At 40.3% G+C, this 18,798-nt stretch overlaps 6 protein-coding genes across 6 annotated transcripts in view; 3 read left to right on the top strand and 3 right to left on the bottom strand.

The window, feature by feature from the left end:
• Positions 1-6,007: 6,007 nt before the first annotated feature.
• On the top strand, positions 6,008-6,939 carry BCR41DRAFT_370709 (hypothetical protein; the record flags this gene model as incomplete). The annotated part of the gene is made up of 2 exons (XM_022026550.1): positions 6,008-6,227; positions 6,302-6,939. The coding sequence occupies 2 exons, from the start codon at positions 6,008-6,010 to the stop codon at positions 6,937-6,939; spliced, it is 858 nt and encodes a 285-aa protein (XP_021881468.1).
• A 3,587-nt stretch (positions 6,940-10,526) lies between these two features.
• Positions 10,527-13,185, top strand: BCR41DRAFT_353570 (PapD-like protein). The gene is made up of 4 exons (XM_022024177.1): positions 10,527-10,906; positions 11,724-11,879; positions 11,988-12,082; positions 12,230-13,185. The coding sequence occupies exons 1-4, from the start codon at positions 10,753-10,755 to the stop codon at positions 13,037-13,039; spliced, it is 1,215 nt and encodes a 404-aa protein (XP_021881469.1). The 5' UTR covers positions 10,527-10,752; the 3' UTR covers positions 13,040-13,185.
• A 93-nt stretch (positions 13,186-13,278) lies between these two features.
• BCR41DRAFT_422137 (proliferating cell nuclear antigen) lies at positions 13,279-14,652 on the bottom strand. Its single transcript, XM_022030109.1, has 3 exons — positions 14,552-14,652; positions 13,965-14,241; positions 13,279-13,846 (listed from the first exon to the last, which is right to left on the bottom strand). Exons 1-3 carry the CDS (start codon positions 14,591-14,593, stop codon positions 13,389-13,391), a joined length of 777 nt encoding a protein of 258 aa, XP_021881470.1. The 5' UTR covers positions 14,594-14,652; the 3' UTR covers positions 13,279-13,388.
• Positions 14,653-14,904: 252 nt separating this feature from the next.
• On the bottom strand, positions 14,905-16,753 carry BCR41DRAFT_380971 (S-adenosyl-L-methionine-dependent methyltransferase; the record flags this gene model as incomplete). Its single annotated transcript, XM_022027284.1, has 6 exons — positions 14,905-15,106; positions 15,170-15,372; positions 15,503-15,808; positions 15,916-16,135; positions 16,311-16,408; positions 16,691-16,753. The coding sequence occupies 6 exons, from the start codon at positions 16,751-16,753 to the stop codon at positions 14,905-14,907; spliced, it is 1,092 nt and encodes a 363-aa protein (XP_021881471.1).
• A 179-nt stretch (positions 16,754-16,932) lies between these two features.
• BCR41DRAFT_353574 (hypothetical protein) lies at positions 16,933-18,026 on the bottom strand. The gene is made up of 3 exons (XM_022024178.1): positions 17,701-18,026; positions 17,242-17,297; positions 16,933-17,127 (listed from the first exon to the last, which is right to left on the bottom strand). The coding sequence occupies exons 1-3, from the start codon at positions 17,930-17,932 to the stop codon at positions 17,107-17,109; spliced, it is 309 nt and encodes a 102-aa protein (XP_021881472.1). The 5' UTR covers positions 17,933-18,026; the 3' UTR covers positions 16,933-17,106.
• An 87-nt stretch (positions 18,027-18,113) lies between these two features.
• Positions 18,114-18,798, top strand: part of BCR41DRAFT_353576 (S-adenosyl-L-methionine-dependent methyltransferase) — a 2,045-nt gene continuing 1,360 nt past the window's right edge. The window contains exon 1 of the mRNA XM_022024179.1: positions 18,114-18,798. This exon is cut by the window's right edge and continues 1,360 nt beyond it. Coding sequence (XP_021881473.1) covers positions 18,148-18,798 — 651 coding nt within the window. The 5' untranslated portion in view covers positions 18,114-18,147.

An 18,798-nucleotide genomic window follows, 5' to 3' on the forward strand; every position in this document is an offset into this window, starting at 1 on the left:
CTAAGGTCCACAATAGGCTCGTTTTCATCAAAAACCTCTTGATAAACCTCTTCGACTATTTCTTCCTGTGCATGACTCCTCTCGTTATAGTATCTCATGCCAATTTTCACAGACTTCTTCCATACAGAGTAAAAGACTTTACACGGAATCTGGGAAAACAAGCTTAATAGCCTTTTTTTCAGCAAGATGGATGTCATTGTCACCATTGCTCTCGAGGCAATTATGTTTTTCACAACTGCCCAGATCTTCTCAATAGGTTGTAGCTCGCAATGGTAGGGTGGAGTCTTGAGGATTTCATGTCCACCATTCTCCTGGGCTATTTTACTGATAGAGAAATACGACTCATCAGGAAGAGCGTTAACCAATTCCATAAGCTCGTTTTTGTTCAGTGCTTTTCCATTTTCCCTTGTTGGAATAACAATCTCCTTGCCCGTGAGCCACTCTTTGATAGTTTTCACAGTGTCGCTCTTGGTTGGTTTCCTGTTTTTCTTGTGAAAGTGATATGAAGCGCCATCAAGATGGATTTTACAAGGGCCAAGTCCCATCTTATTGAGATTCTCACAAAGTCGCTTAAAGATACTATCGAACAAACTAGCGTTGAAGTTTCCATGATAATCGTGATCTGTTGCCACGACCCCTGCATTCCTGATCTCCTCAGGTACGTCATCCCACAGTTCAGCCTCCTGCTCTTGGCCTTTTTTTGATTGAGGCTTTGGTCCCTTTGATGGCCAAACATACACGCTATCATTAACGAATTTGCCTTCAACCTTTTTAGCAGCTTCATCATAATATACAATGAAGGCTGCAAATATAACCATGATTGGTTTCCTTCCTGCATCGTTAATGACACCACCGCCACTTTGCACCCAACGTCTTGCTGCAGCATGGTCAATGTGGCAGTAAGACTCGTCCAAGAAGACCTCTGGAGTCCTAGGCACCCAACTGCCGTCTACTATGTATATAATGCTATAATGAATGCGCCACCAGCAGTCCAAGACTGGTTTAAGAAGACAGACAACAGAGCAATGGACCTTTCGATTCTGATGGGTGTAGGGAGAAACACTTGTGTGGCAGCAATTAAATATGCACAAACAGGCATCGTCGAAATGACAGGGCGAGGAAGAACTGGACGCCCTAAAAAAGAAGCGGACAAGGATTTAAACTCGAAGGTGCTGAATATCATAGTTGAATCAAACAAGAGCGGGACTCCTAATTCTGCGGGTTTAATTGCAAACCAACTGAAAGAAGACTTTGAAATCGACAGATCAGCAAGATCAATCACTCGCGACCTCCGTAAAATGGGACTGTATTGGGGCAAAGGGATCCGACAGAACTTTTTGCACGACTCCAAGGAGAATATTGCCTTCCGAGCTACTTACCTGAAGCGCCGTCTTAAGAATTTAAAACTATAGTGCGTGCCAAAACTGATGCAATAAATTGCATTTTTCAACATTCATTCCTCATTCTCCTTCTTCCTCTTTATGATCTTCCCTGCCACCACCGTTTCTCATTCTCATTTGTCTCACCTCCATGGAGTCTCATCGTCATCGCCATCAGTGGCCTAATTAGCATTTAATTGCAATTTGCTTTCAGCATCTCATTGCATCTATTATGGCAATTAACAACTTCTTGTTTTTATTTATTCCTGTTACTTCTCCTTTCCCCTAACGATGTTCCCTCCTTTAGCCTTATATAACTCCCTCATCCTCTTCGGCATACCGCAGTATAGTTTGTGTAAGAATTCAGGAGGGATATGTGTCCATACGTCTTGGACTCTCTCCCAGAGATCCTCCATATTCTTTGCCTTGTCTGGATAATGATCCAACTGCACCTTCATGTATGCCCAAATGTTTTCTATTGGGTTGATGTCAGGAGAGTTTGCTGGCCATTCCATGAGAGGTATCTTAGACTTTTGGATATAGGTCATTGCTATTCTTCCGGTATGAATCCTAGCATTGTCCTGCTGAAATATAAATTTGTCCTTATCCATCAAGTAGTAATCCCTGGACTTAAAGATATAATCCTTGAGAACGTCGACGTATGTTACCGAATCCACCTTCTCTTGGAGCCAGCAGCCATCGCCTGGTCCGTAGTAAGTTATACAACCCCAGAACATCATTTTGCCTCCACCGCCTTGCCTTGTCTTTTTGATATGATGTGCTCGTAGAGTTTTATCCCATCGATGCTTGTAGTAGTACTTTCTTCCGCAGGACCCAACTCTGCTAAAGATGGTCTCATCTGAGAACATGACGTTCTTCCAGTCTTCTAGAGTCCAGTCCAAGTGATCCTTTGCAAAATTATATCGAGCATAGATTTGCTTCTTCGTCAGATCAGGCTGCTTCTGTTTTACATATGCCCCCATATCATCCTGCATAAGGAACCTCCTGATGCTCGATTTACTAACCTGCACTCCTTCCCTCAATTGAACAAGTTGTTGGCCATCTTTTAGGGTCTCCAATACACCCATGTCAAAAAATCTTGATAAAAGCTGTTTCGTTTTCTTAGTAACTTTGCAGGGTCGGCCCCCTCTCAGCACTGGAATACTTTCTTTGCCTCTTTTCCTAATCCTTTGAGCTGAGGTAACAGATATCCCTAAACTCTTTGACACTTCTCTGGAAGACTTTCCCTGATGAAGTAGAGCAGTTGCATTTTGGATAGTTGATTTGGATAATGATTTCATGTTATGATAAAGATATGGCAGATATGTAGAGTGTCGCTTGGTGTATCAGTGGTGATGGTGCTATAAAGAAAGAATAAAGAATAAGAAAGAAGTAAGGGATGGACAAACCTGACATGTACTTTTTACCAAAACTGATGCAATGAGACATGACTATACAAATGGCGATTATTCGCTAATTGCGTCATTGATGAGAACAGCGATGACAGTCTACGAAGGTGAGACAAATGAGAATAAGAAGCGGTGATGGTAGGGAAGATCATTAGAAAGGAAAAGGAGAATGAGGAATGAATGTTAAAAAATGCAAATTATTGCATCAGTTTTGGCACGCACCATATGTATGAGCTATTATCGCGTATTCGTCTTTAGTAACGGACGCTTTACTGCGTGTAAATGCCTTTTTTCTCTCTCCAGTTTGTTTGTCTGACAAGAATGGATTTAAATCGAGGGTATTGGGACGCTCACCGAATTGCTCTAATGAGGTAGAACTCCTTGGCTCGTTTCTGGGAGGAGTAATCCATTGATATTCGGTAGGAGACCTAATAGGGGAGAGATCGGCTTCAGTGGGCAGTTGTGGCGATCTTCGAGGCGGAGTGAAGGGTGTGCCTGAAATCATTTGGTCGATATTTCCTTCGCTATACCAACCACCAAGATCGTTGTATGAGAGTAGGTTATTGATATCAAAAGGGAAAGACATTTTACTATCTGAAGATTGCGAATAAAGTAGGTTGACAATGAGGATGAGATCGAGAATGAGATTGAGAATGATGTTGCCCATTTCTCGCAAATTCTAATATTTCTAATTAAAAACGAAGATTGAATTGGTTTGGTGGCCATGCATCTAATTCATTCCTTCTATTCAAAAAATATATGCATTTTTGTCTTCGTACGTAAATTTTTATTTTTCAAATTTTTAATTCAAATTGAGTATTGTAAAATATATCCAGTTTATGACTTTTTGGCGAGGACTCTAGCAACTCTATTGCTGCTTTTCATCCTTCTCAATTGGAAACAAAACAACAGTTTTCTACACAAAGCTCGCATCACTCGGCTTTCCCTCAAGCTCAACTGCAGCAGGGCCGTCTCTTTTATTCAGGCACTGGAATCGCTTCTCCTAGCCCCTCCCCAATCATATCTTCACGTCCTCAGGCTCCCATCTCGTATTACCAAACGAGCTACCAGCAACAAGGTTCTCTTCAACTAGGACCCCTTATTCACCCACAACAATATCAAGACAGATACTATCAGCGAGTCCCTTACAACCTTCCATCCCTGTACGAATATCCACGAACTCCTTATGAGCCAATCGTCGCGCCATGATCGGCCTCTTTCTCAAACTCCTCTTTCTCAACCGTCGTCCACGACCGGCACCAGTAAACGTAGGCGCTTTGAGTTGAAGGAGGAAAACGAGGATGTGGGCACTACAAAAGACATGAGGAAAACATTCTGGGCGAATCCAGCATGTTTGGCATTGGTGGATTGGATACACTATCATGCAAAACTGATTCAATAATTCATTCCCATGTGCATTTCTTTTTTTCATTCCTAGAAACCGTATATGCATACACCACTCATACTTTGGTTTAATAAAGCTCCCGTCTTCTTCTACGTCATAGTGATGCGTTGTGACATTAGCTTGTCTCATTTGAATAGCTAATGACTTTTTTGTTCATGCAGGTCATTGAATCAGTTTCACATGTGGTCTAAAATGTTGCCCATGACAACTTTTGGACGTCACTTAATGCCAGTAAAAAAAGGACTTTTCTCTCTTTCCTTTATGAACACTTGCTTAACTCTCTCTTAACTATACCTTCACAGAATATGAGACCCACTCCACAAAGGAAAGTCAACGAAGCCAGGAGGTTAATGATGGGAGGCATGTCTACTAGAGAAACTGCTGCTAGTGTTGGTATATCAATAGCGACGGCCACCAGGATCTATGCACATAATAAGGAGTACATGCCAGTCAATAAAGGCGGTCGACCAAGGAAAGTACCTAGAGGTATCATGCAGTATCTTAAGGTGAACATGAAACGAGGTACACTCAAGTCTGCAGTTGAGGCCACCGTCAGAGCCAACCAGCTCATACCAGCGGCTGTTTCTGAGACCACCGTTAGACGACGGCTCAAGGAGTTAGGATTGACAGCAAAGAGGCGTGTACATAAGCCAGCTTTACGTCGACGGCATATTAAAGCTCGTTTGCATTTTATCAATTAGTATAAGGAATGGACTCTGGAAGATTGGAAAAAGGTTATTTGGTCAGATGAATCGAAAATAAACCGAATCTGCTCTGATGGCGTGCAGTGGATCTGGGACGACAATCCGGGACGCCTCACTCGCAGGTCGGTGCAAGGCACTGTCAAGTTTGGGGGTGGTAATGTTAAAGTGTGGTCATACTTCTCATGGTACGGACCTGGATACATTGCAAGGATTGACAATAATATGGACGCACAACTTTACATCAAACTACTGCAGGAGGATCCACAGATATCGCTTGATGACTGGGGCCTAACTAAAAGCGATATCGTCTTTCAGCACGACAATGACTCGAAGCACACGGCGAAGATTGTTAGGAAGTATTTGGAGTCAGTACATCTGACAGAAGAGGAAGGTACACTTCTAGAGTGGCCAGCACAATCCCCTGACCTCAACCCTATTGAACACATGTGGGCAGAATTGGATAGGCGGCTCTCTAGGTATCCGGAGCGAGCTAAGAGCTGTGATGAACTATGGGAGCGAATATCGGTTGAATGGTACAGGATCCCAGTGGGCTTCTGCCGCAAACTCATCATAGGTATCCATAAGAGACTCCAAGCTGTCAGTGATGCCCATGGTTGGAATACTATCTATTGATGTAAGGTTATGCCTCACAAAAGAATAAAGATCTTTGGCCACCGAATGGGCACATGTGAAACTGATTCAATGACCTGCATGAACAAAAAAGTCATTAGCTATTCAAATGAGACAAGCTAATGTCACAACGCATCACTATGACGTAGAAGAAGACGGGAGCTTTATTAAACCAAAGTATGAGTGGTGTATGCATATACGGTTTCTAGGAATGAAAAAAAGAAATGCACATGGGAATGAATTATTGAATCAGTTTTGCATGATAGTGTATCAGTGGATGACAATTACAAGAGACTTAATGCTGTCCGTCCGACACAAGGTCCTAAACCGATTGATGTTCGTAAAGAGATCGCCGTCCATATCAACACACTGTATCCAGACGTGAACTGGACTGAGGAGACCGTAAAATCAAAGCTCCAGTATCTTAAAAAACAATATCAGAAGGCAAAGTCCCTTTGTACCAAAACTGGTGAAGGCAACATGGACGGTGAGCCTTCCCTCAAAGCCAAAATCCTCAGTATCTGCCCGCCATTTGAAAAACTTGACTGTGTGTACTCTTCTAGTCTTTCCTTGAACTCTCCGCGTCCAATTCAATCGACAGATTTCACCGATCCAAGCATCTTTGACAGTAATGATGATGATGATGATGATGATAGCATTGTCGAGATTGATAGCGAGGACAATGTCAAATTACCAACAGGTATATGATAGTATATTCTATATTGTGTTTGCCTATCGTATAATTGTGGCCAAGTTAATTCACTATTAACATAGTGTCTTCAACAGCTAGTATCAATGCTAGAAGAATGACAAAGAGACGTAAAATAGCCATTGAAACTACATCTGCTGAATCAATGTTAGTGATGTTGCAAAAAGCCAGGAACGCTGTTGAGAAAGATATCATCGAAAGCAAGGAATGGGCGAACGAGCGCAAATCTATTGTTTCGAATAGAGAGAGTGCAGTCTGCCACCGAGAGCATGTGTTGTTCAGCAAGGAAGTTGATCTCTACTCCAAGCACAAGGAGATGGATAAAAAAAAGAAGATTGATGAAGATGACTATGATCGTAGAAAGAGGGAGAAAGATGATACAATTGATGAGTTGAGAGTAAAGCATGCGATAGAAATGGAGCAAGTCAAGGAAAAGTTAGAAAAAGAGAAACAGCAAATCAAGGATAAGTTTGAAAAAGAGATTCAGGAAATCATGGAGAGGTTTGAAAAAGAAAGGCAAGGATTCATTGCAGAGAAGCAGCAAATCAAGGAAGAGTTAGAAAAAGATAGGCAAAAAGTCAAGGAAGAGTATGAACAAGAGAAAAAAGAAAGAAAAGCTGCGGAAGAAAAATACATTCCTCTTCTATGCGAAAATGCTGTTTTGAAGAGGGAGCTGGAGTTTGCGAAACAAGGAACTAAATAAAGAATACCATTTCATTAGCCCAAAATGATATTTTTCAACGTTTCTCTCATTGCTTCTCCCATCCGCTTTTCCTCATTTGTTATATCAGCATCGTGAACATCGGGTTCGATGTGAGTAACATTGGCAACCGCGAGTGATGGCCCAATAGCATAGCCTCTAACATCTTCGTCATCATCTTGGTATATCCTTGTAAAGTTATGTAGGACTACACAAGCCATAATCCAAAATGATGCATCTTTCATATCCCCTTCTGACTCGATCAAGACTGGTAGACATGTCAAAGATTGCCACTTATTCTTAAGCATACCAAATCCATGCTCAATGATAACACGGACCACGCTGTGTTTCCGATTAAATAAGACTTGATCTCCTTGGGGATCTTTATAGCTTGGGACAACAGTTGGAGAAACGGCGTAGGCGCTGTCGGCAAGTACATATTCTCCTTTTTCAAAGAACAAATCTCTTTCTGTGAAAAGGGTAGAATTACGATATGCCTGAGAATCGTGCATAGAGCCTACATACCCGGTGTGAAAAAATATGAAGACGCCTCGGTGGTTGCAGACGGCAGTTGCGCCCATGGTATAGTTACACTTTCGTGTTATCCATGCCTTGGTATCATGCGCTGGCGCGCGAAAAAGAGGAAAAAGAACACCGTCCATTGCACCGAGCATCTTCGGAAATCCTTTTTCCCTGAAGCAGTGGCGTATCTCCTTCTGCCCGGAATTGGGCCAGACGACAAACTTAGAAGTAAGCTCTACAATGGCTTTTATGCCCCGCCATGTATAGCCATGGACACTACCACGACCAGCGCCGAATAACAGCGCGCGCCACCGTAGCAATTGATACGCCCGAGGAGCCAAGGTGAAATAATGTAATTTTGAAAAACAAAAGGCTGTGGTCTGAATTGCAAGGTATATTTGTTTGTGTAAGAAGGCGTTTGAGAGTGTCTAAAGTTGAAATGAGGAATGAAGGAATGAGCAATCGTTTGACGATTTCTAATTTCATTTCCTTGCTCCTCATCATTCGCTTTGAGAAACCTCATTCGTCCTTCTGGGGGAGGCAGATGGCGTGATCTTTTGTGATCTCTGTTTGACAAAAAGGTCCAATGAGATTTCTACATTTTGACATGCTATACAATTAACCGCCTGCATTCCCCGCAAAACATATCCTTATCCAATGGCTGCTTTAAATTACACAACGTTGTAGAGGCTCCATGACTCATTCGCTGATTATGGTTTCCATGATGTATTTGTCTCTTTAATCTTTACAAGAGAAAAAGAAAGACAGGTTGTTATAGCAGACCTTAGTAGGTCTCACGTGAGGTTTAAATTTTTTACCCTCAAGAGGTTTATTTTTTCCTCCAATCAATTACAGTGTAGCTCATAGAGAGGTTTTTAGTCCATTTTTCCTCATAGTTTTCTCTAGCATTCAGAGGTTTTTCTATTTTTTCCTCTTACCTCGAGTTATAACGGCAATAACCTTACCTTAAAATCTGGGGGGGAGTTGTTACGTACCGAGGCTTGGGAGTGCACCTCAGGTGCACTTCCATTTTTATTCATAAGGTCAGAATATCATGTGACGGTCATAGAGAGTCCTTGATAAAAGGCTCTCGTTTGACAATAATAAAAACAACTTTTGATCTCCTTGACTTCTAATATCTGAAAAACATCTCAAATATCCTTAAAGTGCTTGGACGTGTATAGCTCCAGCACTCTATCGCGAATGTCGGCAGAAAAGGGAATACGAAGACGTGGTCTCAAATATCGACTGCCTCTTATATTTTCATGGGGTTGATTGTATTTCTCAATAAACTCCAGTTTAACCTGAGGAGAAAGGATCTCAGATTGGAGGATCGCACGGCACTCTTCCTCACAAGTCAATAGAAGACGTTGCCTTTTGGTGAGTTGAGACATGTTTCAGTAGGGGTTAGCAGTGGGAGTGGCAGTGAGAGTAGCAGTGGGAGAATGGGCGTGGGAGCGAGAAGAAGAAAAAACATGAAAAAAAGTAATTCGAATTAGAGAATAGGAATTTCGAATACAAAAATTTGAATTCGAATTTTTTTAGGATTGTATTCTCATGCACGATTAAACCTTAAAAATTGTATTTGAAAATTGTATTCGGCAGCGCTATTCCGTCTTGAATGTCACTCTGTGACAGTTTTACCAATTTTACTGCAAGACAATGGGTGCTTGAAGACTGTATTCACGACATGTGTAACAGTGCTCTAATCTTATATAATATTATAATTTAATTAGAATTAACAATAACATCAATTCGAATACATGTCTTGACTTTACACAAATCACGACGCGTTTCTTTCTTTGATCTATTAGGTCAACAACGCTTGTCATTTGAGGTTTCTCCTGGAATCTTTTTTTTTTTTTTTTTTTTTTTTTTTCATGGGGATAAAACGAACAACTATTGTAAAATAAAGTCGAGCGTTAGTGTTCTTTCCGATTATAAACAGTAACAAAATATATTCAGTAGGCAGCAAACATCATGGAAACATTCCAAAAAAAAATACCCCAAGAAACATTTTGTCATGCAGGTACATTCTTAAAAAAAAAAAAAAAAAAAAAAAAAAGACATGTGGGGAACTTGTGGAGCAAGAAGTAACGCAAAAATAAAATATTGAGACAGGTGAGCATGCATATTGTCTTGTAATAATGTCAACGTGAGGCAACAACAATAACAATAATAATCACAAAAAAAAAAAAAAAAAAAAAAGGTGCATACAGACAACATAGGAGCACTCTAGATCCTATTTATTTTAGAATATTCATGACAATATATAAAAAGATACTCATTGAAGGCACATACGACGAGAGTTTCTCATCAGGATGGCATGAACAGCGTAAACATTTGTGTTATTAGAGTTGAATCAATTGTGCATTACTATTCGCAATCTTCGGCCAGAGATTGTTTATGTATTGTAAGAGAAGTCAGATAACGGAGACAATGATATATCAGGATTTAAAGGTCTTCAAGAGCGACAAATGCCACATGGACATGGGGTAACTTTAAGTTGAAGTTTTTGGGTTGGGCATCGATCATCTCTGTCAGCACATCCCCATAGATTTTATTTTTTATTTAGTCGCCCCATAAATAAAAAGAAAAAAAAAGAAAAAAAAAGAAGTGCATGACAATGACTAATGGCCTTACTTACCCATATCCAATGAATAAAATGCCATGAACACGAAGTGCTGTTACCGCCGCAGATGTTTGAGAGTAGAGTTGGGCGACAGGATCTCTTAGTATCCGAGTCATACCCCGGCTGTCCTTAATTTGGCCAAAAGTCATTGTCAACAGCGATGCCAATGATGCCAAGGCAGAGTCAGCCAGTCATGTTCCCCCAAAGGAATAAATAAAGTTAATGGGCGATAAACCCACACAGCGACAAAGTCATGCCATGTCATGTTGTCATGGTTTCTAAACATGAATACATGGGTTACATGGATGTGGTTGAATTTGCGCACACATTTTATGGATGCTTTCTTGTAAACTTGGTCTACGACCTATTCTTAACACCCATGTATAAATATGTGTATTAAATTTATTGTAGTTGCTCACACACTTCATTCTTCATTCTTCATTCTTCATTCTTCATTCTTCATTCAATCGTTCTTCATTGCTCTTTCTTTTCTATTCCTTACCCATACTTTGTCTTTATCACCCTTTTCTCTTCCTCCTTTTATTTCATTTCATTTCATTTTCACTTTCCCTTTTTATTTTTATCCAACCGTCAGATCAATTTTTATTTTTTTATTTCTCACCTAGTTTTATATATATTCTACCACGTAAATCATTTACAAGATGGCGTCGACCGGTGTCACAACCAATTCAGCCAATGTTACTATTAATGCTGCTGGTGCTTCTACTCCAACTTCGACCACTTCATCCGCCTCCTCTACTTATGATCAAGCCCCTGGGTTGCTTCGGATTTCGCCCCAGATCTTCCAGTTTACAGGTATAGCCCAAGCTACAACTCATTCATTCCTCTAATCTTTAATATCCTTGTGCGCAAACGCGACAACATCCATAAGGTGAAAAAAGAAGATGAAAAAAAAAAAAAAAAAAGATTATAAGAAGCAGCGTGGACAGATTATATTTTATTTTTTAATATCGGGATTGGAGGAGGGAAGTGGAATGATTTATAATAGGATTTGATAGATTTGATGGATTTGATGGATTTGATGTTGGGGAAAGCACGATCAGTCCATGTTCTATTGTTTCTTAATTTTGCATTCCCATGGCACATCCACTCCCCCCTTTATGCACTTCACTTTTGTCACACACAATGACAAAGAAGGATCGTTGTGACCACACTCCGACTGCACGTTTCCTTTTCCTTTTCTTTGTTATTGTGTCAATCGACATAATGATGACGACGGTTCAGGATATAAAAAAGACAACCAAGGTTTTTAATGGTTGGCCACTGTCTGTCTCAGTTTTGTGATAACTTTTGGTGGGAGAGGAAGGAATGATTTATTTGGGTTTATGGATTGCAATGGGGCCGGATTTGTAGGGGAATGTGGACCCTCTACCATACCCCAATGTTGTACCCGTGTCTTCACCGAAAAAGGAGCAAGAGAGCCATCGAGCAACGTGCCGTGCATTAAATAAAATAAGCAATAATCGAATGATCTTTACCCAACATGCATGCACTCTACATCGGTACATTTTACTGATTTTTTTTTATTTTTTTTTATTGGTTATTTTTAATTAATATTTTTATTTTATGCATTGATTGATCACACGGCACGTTACACACTAAAAACGTTTAGCATCCAAGATCTCGTCCGGATTGGTCTCCAAACTCAAGATTAAAAATTTGATGCAGATTCATGTCGGATACAAATTCAAGACGAATGCGCTTATGAGATATTCGGTGAAGCCTACCCTTGGTGTCCTTGCTCCTGGACAATCAGTAGAAGTCTTTGGTAATGTGAAACGATGAAACACTCATTATATCCCTATCCGAATATCTTTCCTTGGCACACTTGGCAGCCTATTAACCAATAACTTATTTATTTATTTATCCGTTCTAGTCCGTTGTGAGAGTTGGATCAATCCTCAAGATAGATTCCTCCTGCAGAGTGTTGCTCTTGATGAACATGAAAGCCGGCTATTGGATGCTTCCTCTGTAATTTTTTTTTTTTTTTTTTTTTCTGTTTGTTACTGTTTGTCCTCACTCCCTCGAGAGGATTAGACTCCAATGTTAATTTTTTTTTTTTTTTTTTTTTTTAATTTTTTTTATATTTTTTTTTTTATATATATTTATCTTAAATAGTGGAAGGATTTGGATCGCAGGAGAATCATAGAGACTTTTATTCAATGCTCATCTTCATCAACATTATCAATGAGGGATCCTCAGGATGACATCGGAACCCTGTCCTCATCTTCCAACACGTCTTCGACAACTTCATCCCATGCTACATCTAATGTCACCATGACTCCTAGTATACAGTCAGAAAAGGCTCGTCAGCAACGTGCATATCTTCAAAGAAATGGCCAAACTCCGATCCCTACGGCTGCGTACGTTCATGCAGCAGGCAGGAAAATGTCAACTGGTTCAACTACATCCTCTACCACGTCTTCACCAGGATCGTATCCTATATTAAACTCATCTCCAAAAGGCGGGATCCCATCTTCCAATAGTCGTAATTATAACAATAGCAGTGAAAAAATGGGCCTTGCAAACTCTGCCACTGTATTGATCTCTGGATCTGCAACTTATATGACTGCTAAACTCAGCAATGCAAAACAAACCATCAAGACTCTAACACGATTCCTGGCTGTACGGCAATATACGAAAATGCAGGTCTTTACTGTCTCTGTGATCTGTCTCTTGTTGGGATTGCTTTTGCCGCTAGAGAAGATCGTGTTCTTTGCTAGTGGCAATTCTGGTAGCCTCTTTGGTAGCAGTGGCGGCAGCATCACCACCACGACCACCATCACTGCCACCAGCACCAGTAACGATGGGGCTGATAATGCTCAATTCCAGAACAGTTTGATTGGGCATCGAAAAGCACCCATTTTCACAAAGTCTACTGCCGAATCTTTGTCATCGCCGTCATTATTCAATGATCAACCTATGTAGTGACAACTGCAACACCCGGAGAGATCGATGATGTTCTAGTAGAGACTTCAAAGCTAAGCGAGATTGTATGAGTATGACATTGTGGCGCTTTGTAAAATTAATCTTGTACAATATATATTTTATAATAAATTAAAATAAATCTCCAGAACTGATTATGAGTTTCAATCAAAAGCACGGTATTATGAAAACACTTTTTTTTTTTTTTTTTTTTTTATTTTATTTTTATTTTATTTTATTTTATTGATTTGTTTCCCAGAGCATTCATTAATGGAGTTTCCGGCTCTTGTTGGAGCAGTCATTACTCATCACATCCTAATCTTCATGCTTTGTTATTATACCATCTCTATACTTAGTTGTCTTCACCGATCTTTGGAGCCAGATAATAACGAATATAACCAGCCTCCATCTTGTACTCAACCAACAAAGGAACCTCGCTTGAAATAGACAAGGAAACACGGGAAGACAGAGGGGTGGCCTTTGTAAAGTTGACAAGATATTTGAGCGAGAAATTTAAGGAAACGTTCTGCTGAAGTTCAATCAATGTTGCCTCATCTTCCTTATCGACACTAGCACTTTGCTTGAGAGTGACAGAGCCTGTACCGAGCTCTCCCTTGGCTGCAAACTTGATACCTTCCTTTGTAACATCGATAAGAACAGAATCTGAGATAGATTGGAGATCTCTGCAAATGCGCAACAATTCTGAAGAGGACATTTGCACAACTGCATCATAAGATGTCTCCGGAATACCCAAGTGCTCACTATCAATATCCATCAACTTGAGCTCATACTCCGAAATGCGATCATTATCTAAAAAAGAAAAGACATGGTTCAAGTTCATTAGAAAGAAAGAATAATTCAAACAGTTTGCAGATATATATAAAATATCCCTTTTCTTGTATGTGTATATGTATGCTTGGGGACTTGCCTGTGTTCTCAAAGGTCAAGCTGAGGACATCAGCGTTATCATCGGCTTTAAGGGTAATGATGTCGTCGTTTCCAGCGCAACGCAAGATCTTACTCAACGAGACAAGGTTGACACCAAGAGCAAGTGAGCGATCACATCTGTAGGGTTCAAATCCATCATGACGAAGCAACAAGGCGACTAAAGCGACATGAGAATTGTCCATCGCCTGAAGTGCGATACCATTGTCTGAACAATCAAAGTTGGCGTCTGTGACTAACTCCTTGACGGCCTCAAGAATCTATTGGGGTACATAATACATATTTACATGTGGATAGCAGGGAATTAGAAGATGGAAAATAATAATAATAATAATAATAATAATAAAATCAAGCTTTAGTATTCCTGAAGATGTTGACCAAGCGTTTGGTTTGTCCGGATCGTAGGATATTATTATTATTATTATTATTATTTTTTTGTTGCTGATGGAAATGTGCAGCTTTGTCCTTGAATTTGACACTGACAGCGATTGTTTAACTTCCAAGCGCGTTTTCCTTTGAATCACAAGAAAAAGAAAAAAGGGATCAGTTGAATGGGTTAAAGAATCTCACCTTCTTGAGAAGGGCACCGGTTTGTAATCTAGCCTCAAGCATGGTTGATTATATGTATGAATATAACTGTAAGAATGCGGGAATGTGGTGGCAAATAGAAGAATGAAAAAAAAAAAAAAAAAAAAAAAAAAAGGAGGCAGATTGAGTCGGATTTGTAGAAAACGTGTTTGATGAGCCACAATAGAAAAACACGTCCTTTTAAGAAAAAATTCACTTATAAACAACAATAAACTACGCGTTTTGTTTTAATTAAAGTCATACTCACCGCCCCTTAACTTTATCTTCACTACGCGTCCTTTTTCTTTTGTTACGGAGATTAATAGTATTTCTATAATTTTTTTTTGCTTTCACTTCTACAGAGTCGTTTGCTCAGATGTAACTACTCCCGAAGGATTTGATGGTGTATCTGCTACTGATGCAACCGCTGATGATGTATCCGTGACTGCTGCCGTTACAGGAGTGGTTGGAGATGACGATGATGGTTGGCCAGCTTCATCTGTGTTGATAATTGTAGTAGCAGAAGGTGCTCCAGGAGATTGGCCGGGTAATGGCTTCCTAAACTTGCCCTGGAGCCATACACGATACATTTTGATCTGCCTTAACCGGTTCACGATCAACCGTCTGTCGACAGCGTTCTGTTCAATCGTAAATTTAGATCCAAACAGCTTAACAATCTCATCGGAATCGAAGAAATATACACGCGTACCATCTCCGCGGACATAAAAGTTATCCGACAAGAGTCGGTTCTTCTTGAACCGCAGTTGCGCCATATCATAACGACCATAATCACGGAATACGATCAATCCGCCGGGTTTGAGAAGCTTGAGGGTATTCGAATTGAAAGGAGACAAGAGAGACAAATTTTTAAATTAGACTCCTTAATTATACCGCTTCCTTCCACATCCATATTTCTTTCCAAAGTTCTTTTCAAGGTTTATTTCCTTATCTTACCTTGTATAGATTGTTCATAGCATTATCCCACTTGTCTGGATGCAACGCAGAGAGGACGAAAATCAGTACAAGAACATCCATAGATTCTGGTTCCACTTCTGGCGGGATATCATCGGAACCCAAATCCCAAACAAAGGCTTTACATCGCTTCTCATCATAGTTGATGTTTCCTCGAACAACTTCAACAGCCGTAGATGAGAAATCACATCCATAAACAAATAGCTCTGGGTTCTTGCTCTCTAGCAACAATGGAAACATTGTGTTTCCTGCACCACATCCAATCTCCATGACAGTCTTTGACCCAGCCTAAGCATCCCTCAAAAAAAAAAAAAAAAAAAAAAAAAAAACGTCAGCTATTATTGTGTCTTCCTATATCATACCGCGAAAAGCTGTTCTTGTATATAGATCCTTACGTCTGCTTCAACCATTTGAAAGAGCTCTGGGAACTCGATCCGAAGCCAATGTCGATCTTTGAAGAATCGGTTTTCGTTCTTTGTGTAGAATTTGTTCCAGTTCTCAGCTGCTTCTTCATGATACGTCTCAATCAGCTCCGGAGGAACAGGATCCAATCGTTGGCGAGCAATCTCTTTTAATGCATGTTGTTCCTGTTCTTCTCCCCAGGGTGCATGATCCCTGGTGTATTTTTTATTTTTTGTTGTTGTTTTCAGAGCGTTTGAAGCCAAAAAAAGGAAATAAAGGTAATAATAGCAATCAGCCCAACTGAAAGAATCTTTTACTGCAACGATGGACAAAAGAAAGTGTTACTCGTTTATTAATAATAATAAATAACAACGATACGATACAATACCATGCATTCTGTTCGAAAACGGCAGATTCGTCAGTCAGGATACGTCCCCCAAACGGCTTAGACTCTGATGCGTCAACATCTCTTGAACTAGATTCCTTCTTCTTGCCATCATTGTTAATGTCATTACTTCTACCACTGTTGCTGCTGTGGTCGAGATCAGTGCACTTGGTATCTTTGCCTCTCGCTTCTTGTATATCCCCCTCCCTTTTTTCCTTCAATAATGTCTCACTCTGATCTGATGGTTCCAGCTCTTGTCTCTTCATGGGTTTGTTGTCCTCTTCTAATGCCAACTCGGAGGGTCGTTTTATAGAAGTGTCCGCTCTAGTCGTGTAGTCAGACTTTGCATTATCCATGATTATACCACCGCTTTCACTTTTGACCTCTCCCTGAGTATTGGCTCGGTCTGGTAGTTTGCTTGGTTGTTCCTGATTAGTATGCTCCATTTGAAATGAGATGAATGAAGAATGAAGAGAAGAAGAGCAGAGAAGTAGTTTTTTTTTTTTTTTTTTTTTTAGAATATTATGGAGCAGTCACTGTTGTCCATTGACCTATTTGTTTCAAGATTGGTAAAGACACGGCGCGTTGCCGTGGCTGTGCGCATGGGCATGGTTAACAAACAGCTATTGTTTTATTAATTTTATTGCTTGACATGAATTGATTGAGGTACAAGTTTTCATTTCAACATGTATGTTTTATTGTCTATTCCAGATATTTCCATCGTCGGTATAATCTCCAAAAAGAAGAACAAAAAAGAAAGGTATGACTTGTCTTGCCTTTTCTTTTTTTTTTTAATCTTCTAATGGTGATCAGCAGGCTCCTAATGGATTTTGAATGAAAGGAGTTAATTAATCTGGATTTTACTTTATCTTACTCTTTTTTTCTTTTTTTTTCTTTTTTCTTTTTTTTTTTTTTTTTTTGAGAGTTCTCGTACCGCAGGATTGGGGGGAATGTTACGCTCAAACTTGGTACCACCAGGAGCAGTGGGGGCTATTATTCAATGTGGTAATGAATTAATGAAAACGAGTATCAGATGCACATTATTTCTCACATTTATCGTTGTAGTTATCCTGTCATTTGATTTCCATGATTCATTCTTCATGCGTAGTGCTTTTTCTATATCCTAGTGCTTTAAATGTCCTCAATGCCGCGTAGCGTCCTGAATATCCTAAATGACGAATCCTGGAAAAAGAGTTGCTTTTTTTTTTTTTTTTTTTTTTTTTTTTTTTTTTCTCTTTTATATAGTTTATAAAAGTAGAAAGCTTCATTCTCCTGCCTGTTATTATTCCACTTTCCTCTTTCTTTTGAGCCGATACAAATATTCTCAAGTTGCTGTCAGTGTGTAAACACAAGAATCAAAGCTAATGCCATTGTCGTCCTAATGATCTCATACCAATATAAGGATCAGGATGTCTCAATTCCTTAAGCTGACGTTCAGCCTCCTGAACAGCTTGAGCGATCTGACGAGGGTGGCGAAGATTCTTATTGGCCTCGAACTGCATGCGAAGCTCGACTGCCTTACGGCGGAACAGGTTCGTGTCGATGTACCAATCCTGGGCCGTCTTGAGCGAGCGCTTGTAGAGGGATTGAACCAAACGACGATGAGCAATTTGTGCCTCAGACATGATGTGTGAAGGAGAAATAAAATGCAATGAAAAAAAAAGAGAGGGGAGGATAAGAGCCTTTTGTTGGGATGTTGACGTCTCGGAGAAATGTAAATCAAATCCGATCATGCCAAAATTATGTGAAATCCACTTTTAGATGGCTTTGCTCATTCTTTTTTCCTGATCTGTACAATTCAAAAAATGACTACTCTACTACTTGCAATATTGGAATCATTATGGCATCTTGTGGTTCCTCTTCATCAGTCGTGCCAGTACTGCTAGCTCCTGCGAGCCTCACCAAGCATCTCAAAGTCTTTCTCGATTCGATAGGTGGGCGCGACAAGACTAAACTCATTACTCGCTATGGACAGATCTTGACCGTCAAAGACAAGGGCCATGATGATAGCTGTAATTTGGCCCAACACATGGCCGTAGCCCTCACCAGTCCTCCAATCGTCACCACCACTGCTTCCCCACATCGCTCTATAGTATCACTCTGGCAAACGATGCAGGAATCTTCATCAAACCTACCAGCATCCTTAGTAGGGCTTCAATGGCCTCCTTCTTTGTCAGATCCTGGAGTTCAAAAGACCATCTTTCTGACCTGGATGGAGTCCTCTGCCTTCTCTACACCAAAACATCTCCTCGCTCAGACACCCCTTGAGAAACTACAACACAACGTCGCTGAGTTTCTCACGCCCGTCTTGGAGTCATGGTCAATTGACAGCAATCACTTGGGCAGAGATAGTAGCAGCAACGACGGCAAGCAACAGGAATTATCACTCAAGGATCTTCCTCAACTGATCGCATCCATTCCCCATAAATGGGAATGCTACTCTAATTTCACGCTCTTGCCGCCAACAGCATTCTTGACTGAACCATGGCCG

Source organism: Lobosporangium transversale (genome assembly GCF_002105155.1).
Source record: "Lobosporangium transversale strain NRRL 3116 chromosome Unknown BCR41scaffold_18, whole genome shotgun sequence".
Classification (NCBI taxonomy): domain Eukaryota; kingdom Fungi; phylum Mortierellomycota; class Mortierellomycetes; order Mortierellales; family Mortierellaceae; genus Lobosporangium; species Lobosporangium transversale.